This window comes from Crotalus tigris, unplaced genomic scaffold, assembly GCF_016545835.1.
Source record: "Crotalus tigris isolate CLP2741 ecotype Arizona unplaced genomic scaffold, ASM1654583v1 scf7180000017543.2237141, whole genome shotgun sequence".
Classification (NCBI taxonomy): Eukaryota; Metazoa; Chordata; class Lepidosauria; order Squamata; family Viperidae; genus Crotalus; species Crotalus tigris.
This window is the reverse complement of record NW_024096463.1, coordinates 271,458-288,000: the sequence shown is the minus strand read 5'-3', so window position 1 is coordinate 288,000 and position 16,543 is coordinate 271,458. Positions and strand designations below refer to the sequence as shown.

At 41.5% G+C, this 16,543-nt stretch overlaps 1 protein-coding gene across 3 annotated transcripts in view; it reads right to left on the bottom strand.

Annotated features, from left to right (window-relative positions):
• The window catches only part of WWC3 (WWC family member 3), a 234,274-nt gene that overhangs the window by 121,751 nt on the left and 95,980 nt on the right, over positions 1–16,543 (bottom strand). For all 3 annotated transcript variants that reach the window (XM_039318738.1, XM_039318663.1, XM_039318807.1), the window contains 4 exons: positions 4,990–5,066; positions 4,237–4,316; positions 3,599–3,728; positions 226–375 (listed from right to left, as the gene is read on the bottom strand). In XM_039318738.1, the coding sequence (XP_039174672.1) occupies positions 226–375; positions 3,599–3,728; positions 4,237–4,316; positions 4,990–5,066 (437 nt within the window). The remainder of the gene's footprint in view (positions 1–225; positions 376–3,598; positions 3,729–4,236; positions 4,317–4,989; positions 5,067–16,543) is intronic.

Sequence of the window (16,543 nt, the reverse complement as noted above, 5' to 3'; positions counted from 1 at the left end):
AGATAACATGCTGGGCATAAATGTGATCCGTAAGATTTCTAAATTACCTTTTGCTTCAAGAGCATACAACATGTTTTTTTTTTCTTATTTGCACCAATGCATATGAAACACTGTTTTGATTTGATTAAATTATATTAAAATATTATATGTATTGTATGTAACAGAACAGTAGCCATATTTTAATACAATAGTAATGACAACTTTTTCTCTGAAAACATAGTATACCTCGCCAATGATGTCAGTTTGAGAACAAGCATCACAATATAGTTGAGATAGATTGGAGTCATTGAATGAATCAGAACTGTGCTGAAGATCATGAAAAGATTCTGTAATGCAAAAACTATTTCTGAATCCATCCGTCAGCTTGGCCAGACTCTTGAAAAAAAAAAAGAAACATTAAGAGCACAATTATATGAAGCTTTTTCATGGTTTAATAGTTTTTTTAAAAAAATAGCAAAATAGCAAAAAAAGTTCACAAAACTTTCCTTAGTTATGGAAAAAATAGAGAGCACAATCTTTACAAGGAAGAAAGTTTAAAGAAATATTAAATAGAACACAAACATTTTAAAATAGCTCCCAAGTGTATAAACACAACAATAGCCATGGACAAATCTGAAACCAAACAGTAAAAATAATATGCTAAACCCTCTATGAAGGATGCTTTTATTTCTTAATTTGAGGCAACTACCATCCAATAGAAATAGACAGATGGTAGGCAGCTGTGTTCTACAGATCTCTTAAGCCAGGGGTATCAAACTGCCGGCCTGCAGGCCAGATGCGTCATGGCGAAACCATGCCCATCCCATTGCCAGTAATGGAAAAAAAGTCGCAATACTTCACGAGACGTTGCAAGTTTGATACCCGTCTTCAGCAATTCTGTAGCATTCATCCATTGTAAAAATAAAAAGTATCTTTTAAGAAAAAAAACCCACCCTTTCTTACAGCACAAACTTCAATGCTTGCACCTTTATTTAGAAATTTTGGGTTTCAATCAGATTATTCCTCCAAAACCAAGCTGAAAGAAGATTAATTTATCACTTTATAATTTAAAAACATAGCTTCCTGACTTGTAACACAATTTACTTATTTTTATTTTCAGTTCATGAAAATACTTGGTTTATAAACTGAATTCATTTGGATGGATTCTATTCCCCTATGGGATTTTTTTTTAAATTATGTTTTAACTGCATTTTAAAATCTGTTAGCAGTCAAGAACACCAGTCACTTCAATGAAAATTAAAAATTAAAATAATACATACATACATAAAAAATGAACAAATGAACTTCCACACTGCAAAGAATATAACAGTATAGGTAGTCCTCAACTTACAACCACAACTGAGCCCTAAATTTCTGTTGCTAAGCCAGACAGTTGTTAAGTGAGTTTTGCATCATTTTGTGACCTTTTTGCCACAGTTGTTAAGTGAATCACTGCAGTTGTCATGTGAATCATGCAATCATTAAGTGAATCTGGCTTCCCCCATTGATTTTGCTTGTTGGAAGCTGACCGGGAAGGTTGCAAAGGATGATCACATGACCTCAGGACAGTCCAACTGTCATAAATACATGCCAGTTGCCAAGTGCCCGAATTTTGATCACGTGACTGTGAGGATACTGCAATAGTTATAAGTGTGAAAAACAGTCATAAGTCACCTTTTTCAGTGCTGTTGTAACTTTGAATAGTCACTAAACAAATGGTTGTAATTTGAGGACTACCTGTACCAATAAAGAGGGGTGAATAAACTTGTAAATGGAGAAGGAACAGTTCTCAAATTTATAAGAATTAAAGTGACGCAAACTTAGACTTTGGAGACATATGCTACAAGGTTTTAAATTCTGTGGTCTGTACATTATAAACATCAGAGACAAAAAAAGAAACATTTTTTAAAAAAATTATTCTGTGTAGGTTTTCTGCTTTCCTACTTAAACATTCCTGTCACTCTATTTGTCCCTTTAGCCAGGTTGAAGACAGTTGATTCATACTGCAAAGAATTTGAACCAACAAAGAAAACAAAACAGTTCTTTCTTGAACTGTTCTTTCTTGAATTTTTGTAATAGCCCGTTTCTATTATATTTCCAATGTTATTTTGATTTTTTTAAAAATAAAATTATTGTGGTAGTAATTTTGCTCACCTTAATCAACTATGTGTAAATGATATGATTTATAAATTGTTACATTCAAATGCTTATACATGATTATTGCCTTTCTTTTGTTTTTTTATACCAAGCAAGCACACACACAAAATAATAAATTACCAATCACTTTACTAATAAACTTGTTAGATTAAGTGATACATGTAAAATTTTATAAGATTTTATACTTTAGTTTAGAATATCCATCTACTGAAATTCTGTGGTTAGACTTTTGTGTACAGCACAAAGATATAAAGGAGATGGGTGATTTAGAAACAGGGAATATAAATAAAAATATCTTCAAACTAATATTGCTGTGTATTAATGATGCAAGTATAGACAACTTTTAAGTTCTTTTCATTAAAAAAAAAAAACCTGAATTGTTCCTTTGAACCTTACTAGTAAAACAACAGCATTTTTACTTCAATTAGATCATTTTAACTACCATACTATAATTTTAGATGTGATGAACATCTCTCTCTCTTTTTATACTTTTCAGCAAAATAACTATCATTAAATTTATAACGGATAGGATTTGTTTTAATGAATGCTGTCCATCTATTCCAAAATCATTATTAAAGCAATATTTCTTTATTTCTTTTAACTATATTTCTTAATTTCTTCTCATTTTTCTTTTTGGAAAAACTGACATTTTAAAATTTTCATAATTCTAAACCTTGTATAACTATGAATATTTTGCTCTTATATTTTAAAATACCAATATACATGATAATAGTCATGGCAGGTAAAAAGTAATATAATTAACAATACAGTAATGGATGATGACTTAAGAGTTATGGTCTACCTATATAGATACATGTATGTGACTCTTTAAAAAGAAAAGTAAATAACTTTCAAAGTTAGGTTGTTTTCAGCATTTATCTTACAATTATCATGAGGTCAACATTATCTTCAAAGATTAAAAAAAGATTAAAAAAGGTGTCTGTTCCAGCAACATTATAAAATTATAGCTCATCTGTAAACCAAGGCCAAACTCATAATAATTCCTTCATTTCATTCCAGTTCTAACAGATATTGGTAAATTCAAGATGAGTTAAATAAGAAATTGGCCTGCAAAATACCATTGCTTTTGCTGTAGTAGTGATTCCTACACTGGTCTAAGAGTTGTATTTGGTTAGCTATTTTAGATATGAAGTAATAATTGACATTACAGGTATAGCCAAGACAAAGTCAGTTAAAAACATTATTAAGAATTAGAAAAAATGTTTATATTTCTATCTATCTAATTTTTATAGCTACCCATCTCAAAGGCAAGTGACTCTGGGTATCAATACAACAAAATATGAAGTGCATATTTTCATGCTTCAAAAATATGCCAATCATTAAATAACAAAGTACAGTAATTCATTTTTTTTCTATTACTGGTTAAGAAAAAGGACATCCCTAAGAATTATAAGAGTTAGCAGACATTATAAAACCATAAACATTATTATTTACTTCTTACCTGCATTAAATCTTGCCTTTCTCTTTCACCCAAACATATGGCTTTCCTGATGCTTCGAAGTTCATTCATTATTGCTTGGGCTTCATCCAATTTATAATTCATATGAGAATTAGACATCTTCCGATCAATCCTAATACACAAACATACACTGGAAAGTTTACTCACTTTTGGTAATACGAATCTGAATAAACCTTGAAGTCTGATATTAAGATTTTTTTCCCTTTTTTTTTCAACTGGATGGTCAAAAGTAATGGTGGAGGTGACGAGTAGTAAAACCTTTTTCCGCCTTGCCGTTTATATTAAATTATGCAAAGTACTGTCCTTCCAACCCTTCCATCAATAGATACAGATAGAGAGGGAAAGAAGAGGTGGAAAAGTAAAAGGATCTACTGTATACAATTCACAGATGTCATGAGAAGGGAGACACTGTTCTTTACAAATACTACTTCAGTAACACCAGGAGAGTTATTTCTTAAGTAAAAACTATAGTTAAAAAAAAAAACCTACTCACACCACTAAAACTGAAAATAAAATAACATATAAAATTATTTTATATCATTATTTTATCATCTTTTTGTTGCCAACATTATAAAACATTAACGTGAACAACAGCCCTGTCCTTTTATATTTCAACTTACTCTTGTAGTGTTTCTACTCCTTTTTCCTTGTACTGTAGTTCTTGCTTCATCTGTGTTAATTCTCTCTTTAATCTAGAAAGCTTGAGATAAAACCATGAAGAAACAATTGTGCTGATAACCAAACAAATTATTGCAATTGATAGTTCAGCTGATGATCACAGTTTAGTTTCTTAATATAGGCTTGTTGAGTCTGAGATTACAGTATGAGCTTTCTGTGCTTAACTAAATTAGCTAATTAGACAGAAAAATCTAATAGCATTATATTTCTTCCAATGTACAATAAAATTTGCAATTTGATTTCAAACTGTATGAGCACTACTATGAAAACCAATATTACATTGTGATATTCAATGTTATTTTTAACATATTAATAAAAAATACATTCTTTGTCATAGACCAGCTTTAGATAATCTAAAACTATAAAATTTACAACCAGTATTTATAGCATGTTAGAGTATAAAATATAAAAATAATTAAAATATTAGAAATAGTATTATGTCATACTTCCCTAAATTAATCCCTGCATCCTAAATTGCAATTGCTTCTCAAAATGTTACCATAAATAAAAAAATCACACAATATAATGGCTTAATTACTACCAGAATGTATTATATACTTTCTGGAAAAAAAGTACTTTAAATATTTATGCATATATTACACCAATTTTTCCTAACAAGCAATAATTCTATTGTGGTAAAATATGAATTTAAATAATTACATTTAATATACAATATTTTTAAAAATGTTACTCACTCTATCACGTCGACTAGCTATTTCTGCTTTAATCTGAGACGGGTTGTATTTAGTGTTGGTTGAAAATCCTGAATATGCTGAAAATCAGAAAAAATAAGTATTCAAAATAAATTCTAGAAAATGTTCCTAACAAGCACAAGAAGGGAAGGGAATTTCATTCCGTTTCACAGAAAATTCTTATTTTGCTACTAATAAAGTGATAGCAGGTAATCTATCTGTTCATCTAAAATTATGTTTTCACCTAAAAGCTAAGTCCACTGTTCATCAAGAGATACAACATTAGTATTTATTTTACAATCAAGAATTAGAATTTAGCATTTTATAACATAAACGGTAAGGAAAGGGAAATAAACATATTACTCCAAGTTAGTGAAGAGTAGTATTTGTAATAATGTCCAATTACTTCAATTCAAAATACTGTATTGTATAGAACAGGGCTTTTCAACCTTTTCACCTATTGTACCACTTTTAGGATATGGCAATATCCGAGTACTACCAGTTGCCTAGCAAGGTGTCAAAAACTTGATGACCCCCCCCAAAAAGGAAAAAATGATGAAGTACAGGTAGTCCTCAACTTACAACAGTTTGCTTAGTGACTGTTCAAAGTTACAATGACACTGAAAAAAGTGCCTCCCAAGCCACAGCTGAGCAAGACACCTGCCTGCCCGCCCAGCAGCGCTCTTCCTCCTGTCTGAGATTTTCATTGTTGTGAGCATTTCTGTTGAGGACTGGCAGCGGGGGTGGGGTGGAGGGCTGTTTGGTTTTTATTCCCCCCACCTGCTGGGTGGTTGCAGCAGGTTTTGGTCACTTCACATGACCCTGGGACACTATGACTATCATAAATATGAATCAGTTGCCAAGCATCTGAATGTAAATCACAAGACCCTGGAGATGCTGCAACATTCCAGCTGATCAGCGCTTCTTCTGGGCTCAGCAGAAGTGCCAAGATCAGCGCTGAGCTCGAGTTGAAGCCTGGCACTGATCCTGGCACTTCCACTGAACCCTGACAGTCCCGAAGAAGTGCTGATCCTGGCACTTCCGCTGAGCCCTGACAGCCCTGCAGCTCCAGCCGTCTCTCGCTCAGGCTTGTGCGGTACTGCCACCAGTTCAGCTCATTCCTCTCCCCCGCTACCATTTTTCTTGGATGGTCGCGTACCACCTGCCAAGTGCCAATGTACCACAGGTGGTACCCGTACCACTGGTTGAAAAGCCTTGAATTATAATACTAAAAGTGAAGCTATTTCCTCTGCCAATTTTGATTTTTTTTCCCTTGCTACTTTCTTCATAAAGGTAGTCCTCTGCTTATGACCACTATTGAGCTCAAAATTTATGTTGCTAAGCAAGATATTTGCAAAATGAGTTTTGCCCCATTTTACAACTTTACTTACCACAGTTGTTAAGTGAATCACTTCAGTTGTTAGTAACATGGTTGTTAAGTGAATCTGGCTTGTCAGAAGGTCACAAAAGATGATCACATGACTTCAGGATACTGCAACCATCATAAATACATGCCAGTTGCCAAGCATCCAAATTTTGGTCACATGACCACGGGGATGTTGCAACAGTCATAAGCATGAAAAATGGTCATGTCATTTTTTTCAATGCCTTTATAACTTCAAATGGTCACTAAATAAATGGCTTTAAGTCAAGGACTACCTGTAGTTTATGGGAAACCTTGGTAATTAAAAAATAATAAATTGGCTTCCAGTGGGGATGCTGTGCTGATGGCAGCTTTTTTTGGGCTGCCAGCCCTGTGAATGTGTAAAAGCGCGCGGAGACAGTGAAAATCAACTGTCCTGCGGCTTGGAAATCTCCTCCTCAGGAGAAGAGGGGGGGAAGAGTTTACCTCAGGTAGAGGTAGAGCTCCCCTAGACCTCCTTAATTATTTGGAGGTCGAAGGGTGTGAGTTCCCTCGAAGCCAGAGGCTTTCTCCGCACTCCAGGATGCCTTTGCTCCGAGCTTTAGGAGCAAAGCAAGACGCTGCACCCACATCTGCATTTCAAAGGGACTTGTGAGTAATTTAAAAGCAGACGGAGCTGACCAGGAGAAGTTAAAATTGTGAATGCTTGAAACTTTAACTCGGGAGAAATAATCTTCTCTATATTTTAATTCGCCTTAAAGGAAAAAAATGGCGCCGGAATGTTGTTTCTTTGTTTGAAAGGACAGTGTTAAGAAAGAGCTACATTTGGAAACAAAGTTTAAGCAATGAATTAGACTTTGGTTATTTATTTAAAAAGCAAGAATTTTTACAGAATTTTTTTTCTTTTTCCTTCCTTTTTCTGGGATCTCGCTTTTTACTTTCTTACTTTGTAATTGTTGATTTTACACGTGGACTTATACAGACAGGAAAATGGCTTCAAAGCGTTTGGGAATTTCTGCTGTTCCTAAAAGTTCAATTTCTTCTCCTGTAACACAGCCTGCACTGCAAACTAAACCTAAATCCCCCCCACCTTCTCCCCCACCACCGGCATTTACGCTTAAAGATATTCAAGATGCTTTAAAAAAAGCGACACAAGAGATAAAGGAGGAGGTGGCCAATCTCCTCGACAGTAAAATGAAGAAAGAGATGGCAGAGCTTCTTGAGAATAAAAATAGAGAAATGAGGGAAGATATATTGTTTGCACTTCAAGGGTTAGCTACTCACATTGAACGCTTGGATGACTGGTTGGATGAAGTTGTGGAAAATACTGAAAAATTAGAAAGCAGAGTTGTCAAAGTTGAAAATAAGATTGATATAACAGAGGATGAAGTTACCATCTCACAATATAGAGATATGGAATTTGCATTGCGAATAAGAGGATTAAAAGAGAACTCATGAGAAGATCTGAAAGAGGAGGTGGCAGGAGCTATAGCTCCCATCCTGGGATGTGAACTTGAGGAATTATCAAGAGAGATGGATAAAATATTTAGGGTCAATTCATGGATTGCGAGGCAGAAAAGTTTAACCAGAGATGTGGTTATTTATTTTTCTAGGAGATCACTTCGAAATGAAATTATTCAGGCTTTTTATAAGCAGAAATTTCAAACTGCAGATCAAAATATTATAATCTTAAAAGAAATACCTCCAAAAATTCTTAGAAAAAGATTTTGCTTTTCTGTCTGAGGAGCTTAAAAATCAACAGGTTCAGTTTAGATGGGAGATACCTGTTGGAATAGTGGTGAATTATGCAGGGACACGATATAGACTTAACACAATTTCAAAGGCAAAAGATTTTTATACTTATGTCCTGAAAGCAGGTTCACCACCATCTTCACGACCTAAGAGAACGGAAGAAAGGCTGGAAGATAAACAGCCAGTTGAAGGCGCAATGTCATTGGTTGTAGGAGATTTAACGCAGGCTGAACCTATTGAACAGAGTTTGGAGGTAAAAGATGATTCAAAGGAACATAGGATGACTCGTGCTGTGTATAGACATAAAGAAAAGGAGCAGAAGCAGAAGGCTAATTTTGGATCAATAATACAAGGTCCGATTACTACAGAGCCTGTGGGAGGGACACGACCGAAGAGACCAACGGCTGATCTTCAAATAGTATTCCAGAGGCTTCAGGCCACTAAGGATGGCAGTTTCTGACATGGAATGTTAATGGTCTGAATTCACCACAGAAAAGAAAGAAATTATTTCACTACTTGAAACATAAGAATGACATTATTTGCTTGCAGGAGACTCATATTGCTGTGAAAGATCAAAAGTATTTGATTAGTTCTCAGTTGGGATCACATTTTATAGCTTCTGCCCCAGATAAAAAGGGGGGAGTAGTTATTTATGTAAGAAGAGATTTATCGGCTAGCTTAATTGAATCTGATACACAAGGAAGATATGTTATTATTTAGTGCTACAAGGCAAGAAATTTCTTATTATTGGATTATATACCCCTAATCAACAACAAAAACAGTTTTACAAGTTGTTACATCATAAGCTAACTCAATTGGATTATAAATCTGTTATTATGATGGGTGATTGGAATGATGTTTTGGATTCAAGTAAAGACAAGAAGGGATCTTTCAAAACTTCCAATCACTCTAAATTACCTAAAGCTTTTTTTGATCTGAAAGATGATTTGGAACATAGAGACATTTGGCGAGAACGGAATATGGAGGACAGAGATTTTACTTTTTTTTCGGATAGGCATCAAGTGTGAGTGAGAGAGCAAGTGAGGGGCTTTTGCGAGCAAAGGGTGAGAGAGAGAGCAGGGACGCTTTTATAAGCAAAGGGTAAGAGAAAAAGGGAAAAGTGAGGGGGAGAAGGGAAAAAGAAAAGGCACTGACTTCTGACTTCTGATGTTGTGGTAGAAGGAAGCATTAACATTGAACCTCAACTTTTTACTTTCCCATAATATTACAAACTAGCCATTTCAATAACAACAAATGAATCTAATCAGTAACGCCCCAAATCCCCCCCTTTTTTAATCATCAAGTTTTTGATACCTTGCTAAGCACTGGTAGTACTCAAATATTGTCATGTGAAAAGGTTGAAAAGCTTTGAATTAGAAAACAGGTGGTAAAGGTGCTGGTTGGCTAAAGTTTTCTAGGTATTTCACAATAAAGATTTATACACAGGCAAGTATATTTGCCTATAAGGGAGAGTGGTATTTAATGACTGTGATGCCTCCTAATTTCTTGACAAAGTACGGTAGAACAATGAAAATGGTACCACATGGAAGTGTATACATTTATCTTCACTTTGAGACTAAAGATTATTATCTAGCTGTAATTTATTGTTCTTTATTGCAAGGCATATTTGTCTTGGTCAGATCTACGCATCATATAGTTACATCTGGTGGCTTGTGAAAGTATTATTGCCTAACATTTCCAAGGAACAGTTGTGTGATAGTTTCCTTCAGAAGTCAAGATGCCTCCAAACTGTGTAAACAATACAGATAACTTCAGCTATAGTTGTGGTGAGGTCACATTTGCATCTCGAAAGTGCAATATGACAGCAGTTGTAAAAAAGGCATACCAATTATATTTTGAATGCAAAATAGGAGATCAGGACAAGAGTTGGGCCCCTCATTATTGTTGCATTACATGTGCAAGTTATCTGCGTCATTGGCTAAACAAGAAGAAAAAGTCCTTTCACAGTCCCAATGGTGTGGAGGAAACCAACCAATTATAGTAGCAACTGCTATTTTTGCATGGTTCCTCCAATTGCAAAAGGGATCTCAAGAAAGAAGAGGTGGACTGTGGGATATCCACACATTCCATCCACTGCATTCTGTACAGTGAGGGAAAAATTATTTAATCCCCTGCTGATTTTGTATGTTTGCCCACTGACAAGGAAATAATCAGTCTGTAATTTTGATAGTAGGTTTATTTTAACAGTGAGAGACAGAATAACAACAAAAGAAATCCAGAAAAACACATTTCAAAAAAGTTATAAATTGAATTGCATTTTAATGAGTAAAATAAGTATTTGATCCTCTATCAATCAGCAAGATTTCTAGCTCCCAGGTGTCTTTTATACAGGTAAAGTGCTGGGATTAGGAACACTCTTTTAAAGGTAATGCTTCTAATCCCAGCCTGTATAAAAAACACCTGTCCAGAGAAGCAATCAATCAATCAGATTCCAAACTCTCCACCACCGCCAAGACCAAAGAGCTGTCTAAGGATGTTAGGGACAAGATTGTACACCTACACAAGGCTGGAATGGTCTACAAGACTATCGCCAAGCAGCTTGGTGAGAAGGTGACAACAGTTGGTGCGATTATTCAAAAATGGATTATTCAAAAATGGAAAAAACACAAAATAACTATCAATCTCCCTCAGTCTGGGGCTCCATGCAAGATCTCACCTCATGGAGTATCAATAATCATGAGAACGGTGAGGAATCAGCCCAGAACTACAGCCCCTTGTCAATGATCTCAAGGCAGCTGGGACCATAGTCACCAAGAAAACAATTGGTAACACACTAGGACTGAAATCCTGCAGCGCCCACAAGGTCCCCCTGCTCAAGAAAGCACATGTCCAGGCCCGTCTGAACTTTGCCAATGAACATCTGAATGATGTTTAGCAAGTGGCGTGTTTTCAGGGGAAGGGTACGTCAGCGAGCGACGTGTTCAGCGAGTGGCGTGTTTAGCGAGCGGCATGTTTTCGTGGGAAGGGCACATGAGCGAGTGGCATGTTTAGAGAGTGGTGTGTTTTCGGGTGAAGGGTGCATGAGCGAGCGGCATGTTTAGTGAGCAGTGTGTTTGGGGGGATAGGCGCGTGAGCAAGCGGCGTGTTTTTTGGGGAAGGGCGTGTGAGCAAGCAGCGTGTTTTGGGGGAAAGGGCGCATGAGTGAGCGGTGTGTTAAGCAAGTGGCCTGTGTTTGGGGGAAGGGCGAGCAAGTGAGCTGGGCAGGAGCCCAGGATTGGCACGTACAGCTACAGTTGATCAGCACTTCTGCTGAGTCCCCGAGAAGTGCCGATCAGCTGGAGCCCAGCTTTCTGGGAGAAGTGTATGAGAGAGACGGAGGAAAGGCTTTCTGGGAGAATGTGTGAGAGGGAGACTGAGGAAAGGCTTTCTGGGAGAAGTGTATGAGAGAGATGAGGAAAGGCTTTCTGAGAGAAGTGTGTGTGAGAGAGACAGAGGAAAGGCTTTCTGGGAGAAATGTGTGAGAGAGAGCGGGGGGCTTTTGCAAGCAAAGGGTGAGAGAGAGCGTGGGGGATTTTGCAAGCAAAGGGTGAGAGAAAAAGGGAAAAGTGAGGGGGAGAAGGGAAAAAGAAAAGACATTGACTTCCAATTTTCTCTGTTGCAGTAGAAGGAAGCATTAAAATTGAACCTCAACTTTTTACTTTTCCATAATATTACAAACTAGCTATTTCTATAACAACAAATGAATCTAACAGTAAAACCCCAAATCCCCCCCCCTTTTTAGTCAAGTTTTTGACACCATACTAAGCACTGGTGGTACTCAAATATTGTCATGTCCTAAAAGTGGTACAATCTCTGGAAAGGTTGAAAAGCCCTGGCCTACGGGGCCATCCTGGAAACAGCGAGGGAACAGCACCCGCTGCCATTGACTGGGAGCCAATGTACAATTTCATGGCGCCCATTCATGCTGGAACACATTCAGTCTTAGCTCCACAAGGCCATCCTGGAAACAGTGAGGGACCAGCCTCTGCTGCCAACCCCCAGCCTGCCCGGTTTCCGCAGGCAGTGGGCACTCTCTTCACAGCACTGAGAGGCTGAGTCGGATGGCGTGAAGCTGGCGAGAAGTGCAATGCCGGCCAGCACAGCCTCTCAGCACTGTGAGGAGGGTGCCCCAGAGCCTGCCAAAACCAGGCAGGCTGGGTGCTGGGCAGCGTTGCACAGGTAATGTTGACTCTCACGCTGCTCGCGAAGTCCCCTCCCCCAGAGCTCACCAAGCCGGATATGTGAAGTAGGCGAGGACCATTTGCTGGCCACTTCCAGGCGATAGTGCATTTCTTCATTCCTCATGAAGGTGACACCTCCCCAGCTGCATTTCTTGCCTGTTTTTCCTCCCTCCCTCATCTCAAATATTTTCCCACCACTCTGTTCTGAAGGGAGGGAGGGAGGGAGGGAGGGAGGGAGGGAGGGAGGAGATAGAAATGAGAAAGAGGGAGGCAGGGAAGAATGCAGGGAGGGAAACAGGAAGGAAGGAAGGAAGGAAGGAAGGAAGGAAGGAAGGAAGGAAGGAAGGAAGGAAGGAAGGAAGGAAGGAAGGAGATTGGAATGAGAAGGAGGGAGGGTCTGAGGGAAGTCCTGCATTAGTCCTGCCCTGTTGTTCTTTCGCCATCCCCCTGTCTCCCATCATATCACTAAGGATGCTTTGGTTACAAAACCAGGTTTCCTCACATGGAGAAGGAGTGGACCTCCCTCTGACCCACTTACTTTACCCTCCTGCACCCACCATGAGCAACCTGGCTAAAAAGAGTGAGCACAGCAACAGCAGCAGCCTTGAGGAGGTAAGTGCAGCTGGGTGCCCCCTTGGGGAAGTGGGGCTGGGTTAGATGCTGCGGGAACTCAAGGGCTGGGCTGGGCATTTGTCCTCAACTGCCCAGGGCTCCAGGCAGCCCACATCACCGTCCAGCCCCCCCACACTACCTGAGAGGGACGGTGAAGCTCCTCCAGTGGACCATGCCCTGGCGCTTGCCCCAGTCCCACCCCCCCTCTGCTGGAGACCCTTGGATCTGCCCCAGTCTTGCCCCACTACAGGCACTCCTGAAGTGACGTTGAGCTGGCCATGCCCGCCTAGTAGGCCACACCCACCCCAGCCACACCCACCCAGTAGGCTGCACCCACCCTGACTACACCCACCCAGCCCCCACAATGCTGATGCAATCCTCAATGAAATTGAGTCTGACACCCGTCATAGGGTAGCTCTACAACAGACGTCTGAAACACAAGGCCCGCTTCACTTCATAATGAGTCTGTCTGACCACTATGAGAGGTCCAGGTGCCTTTTTAGGGGGAGGTCATAAGGTGGAACCCCCAAAAGATTTCAGTAGGCTACAATGGAACACAGGGTGGACTTTCCCTAGAAGTCTGTGAAGTTTCAATTCTACCATGACAGGCTTAATGATTCTTACTATGGGGAAAGGACCCAGGTACTTCAGTCCTAACGTCTTACTAGGCAACTTAAGTCGTAAAAATTTTGTGGATAAATAAACTTTTTCCCCAACTTGGAATGATCTTTGGGGAGCCCTCTTTTTATCTCCTTGCTTTTTATACGTCTCAGAAGCCTTTTTCAGAGTGATTTTCGTGTTTTTCCATACCTCCTCCCACCCCCTCACCCACTGGTCAAGCGTTTGGGAAGTAGAGGGGCCCTGAGGATATTCAGGTATTGGGTTAAACTCTTTTCCTGTGGCAACTTTAAAAGGCATAAAACCAGTGCTACTGTGAACAGAGTTATTGTAAGCCACCTCTGCGAAAGGGAGGTCAGTCCAGTTCGTTTGCTGATAGTCCACATAGCATCTGAGGTACTGTTCCACCATTGAGTTCGCTGATTCAGCCGCCCCATTTGTAGATGGGTGAAAAGCCTACGACACTCCTTGCAACGAGCCAATTAACTTGAGGAAATTCCTCCAGAACCTGGCCGTAAACTGCACCCCTCGGTCTGAGATTATTCGCTTTGGCGCGTCATGCAGTCTGCAGATGTGCTTTAAAAACACCTTGGTTAATCTTTGGGCTGAAGGGAGTCCTTTGCAGGCAATGAAATGAGCCTGTTTTGAAAACAGATCTATCACAGTCCAAATCACTGTATGCCCCCTAATTTCAGGCAATTCCACTATAAACGCCATAGCAATTTCTTCCCATGGTTGAGAAGGGTCCGCAACTGTTTATAATAGTCCAGGGCACGGGTCAGCAACCCACGCTCTTTGAGCCATCCCCTGCGGCTCCGGAGCCTCCCCCCACCATTTTCAGAGAGAGACAAGGAGAGAAAGAGGCACATTCTCTCTCTCTCTCTTTCTCTCATGTGGACTTGCCCCTCGCAGGGCTTCTAATAGGCCCCACGCCCGGGTGTTTTGGGAGAAGGGCGGCCAGGAAGTCCCTTTCCCGGGCTGGTCCCATCTGAGGCACACATGGCTGGGGAGCCATGCAGGGAAGCCCCAAGATCCCCTCTAGGAGCGGCCTGCCCGAGCCTCCGCTGAGTGAGCCAGCCCTTCCACAAACCGCGGCCCCAAGGGAGAGCAGCCGCTCCAATGCCCAGCCGATGCGACTGTTGGCCAAGCAGCAGCAGAGCTGGAGACAGAGAGTCAGTGGCGGGGGGAGAGAGGGGGCTCTGAGTCCATGGAACACCGCCACAAAGCGGCCGCAGGGCAGGTGGCGCACCCCTGGCTTACTTGTTCCAGGTGGCAGTCTCGGCTGGGGCATCGCTTCCTGGGCCATCCCTGGGCCGCTCCCTAGGCAGCCGAGCCAGCCACGTCTCCCGGGGCTGGGCGGCAGTCATTGCTGGTGCAGCGGCCAGCGGGGGCATCGCTCCCCGGGAAGCTGAGCCGGCCACATGTCTCCCCAGGCTGGGCCGGGCGGCAGTCATGGCTGGGGCAGTGGCCAGCATGGGCATCGCTCCCGGGGAAGCCGAGCCGGCCACATGTCTCCCCAGGCCAGGCGGGGCGACAGTCAGGCATGAAACTCGCCTGGCTGCCATAGGGCTCTCCACCACCCGGCCCCACCTTGGCCCCATTGTTGGTACCTTCCTCGGCCACTTTCAGGGAGCCGCCACCACCTCCGCCCTTGGTGCTGCAGGAGACCTTGGGCTGTGGGGTCGGCAGGGCCGGCAGCGATCGGGACCCCCCCCATCCCCGTGATGGCATTCCCCATTGCTGGCGCAGCTGCCCATGGTGCACCCAGCCTTGGCGCCCTCCTCTTGCAACGGCAAAGTGGCTGAGGATGTGGTGGGGACAGGGGACAGGCAGGAGGCAGCGGGGACTCCAACCATGCTGCAGCTGCCGCCACCCGAGCTGCCGCAGCTGCCGCCACCAGAACTGCTGCCTCCCGTCCTCCCCCTCTGTTCGGCTGAGGACGCAACAGGGGTGGCGGCTGAGAGCCGCCGCCTCTCATCCTGCTCCCCCTCCCCACCTGTTCGGCTGAGGATGTGGTAGGGCAGGTGGCTGGGAGCCGCTGCCTCCCGTCCTGCTCCCCCTCCCTGCCTGTTTGGCTGAGGATGTGGTGGGGGGGCGGCTGGGAGCTGCTGCCACCCATCCTGCTCCCCCTCCCTGCCTGTTCGGCTGAGGATGCAGCGGGGGTGGCTGGGAGCTGCTGCCTCCTGTCCTGCTCCCCCTCCCCATCCGTTTGGCACCATCTGCCTTTCGCTCTCTCTCTCTCTCTCTCTTCACCTGGAGGGAGAGGGAGAGAGAGAGAAAGAGAAAGAGGGGAAAGAAAGAAAGAGAGAAAGAAAGAAAGGGGAAAGAAAGAAAGAAAGAAAGAAAGAAAGAAAGAAAGAAAAAAGAGAAAGAGGAAAGAGAGACAGAGAGGAAAGAGAAAGAGAGAGGGGGAGAGGAAAGAGAAAAAGAGAAAAGGGAAAGAGAGAGAGAGGGAAAGGAAAGAAAGAAAGAGAGGGGGAGAGGAAAGAGAAAAAAGATTGAGAAAGGAGAGGAAAGAGAAAGAGAGGAAAGAAAGAGAGGAAAAAGAGAAAGTTAGAGGAAAGAAAGAGGAAAGAGAAATAAGAGAAAGAGGAAAGAGAAGGAAAGAGAAGAGAAAGAGAGAAAGTTAGAGGAAAAAGAGAGGAAAGAGAAAGGAAGGAGAAAGAGGAAAGAGAAAGAGAAAGAGAGAGAAGAGAGAGGAAAAAGAGAAAGAGGAAAGAGAGAAAGAAAGAGGAAAGAGGAAAGAGGGAAAGAGGGAGAGGAAAGAGAGAGAAAGGAGAGGGGGAGAGGAAAGAGAAAAAAGATTGAGAAAAGAAAGGAAAGAGAAAGAGAAGAGAAAGAGGGAGGAAAGAGGAAAGAAGAGAAAGAGAGAGGAAGGAGGAAAGAGAGAGACAGAGAAAGAGAGAGAGAAAGTTAGAGGAAAGAGAGAAAGGAAGGAGAAAGAGAGGAAAGAAAGAGAGAGAGAGAGAGAGAGAAAGAGAGAGGAAAGTGACAGAGAGAGACCCTTTTGACATCTAAAATGAAAATAACA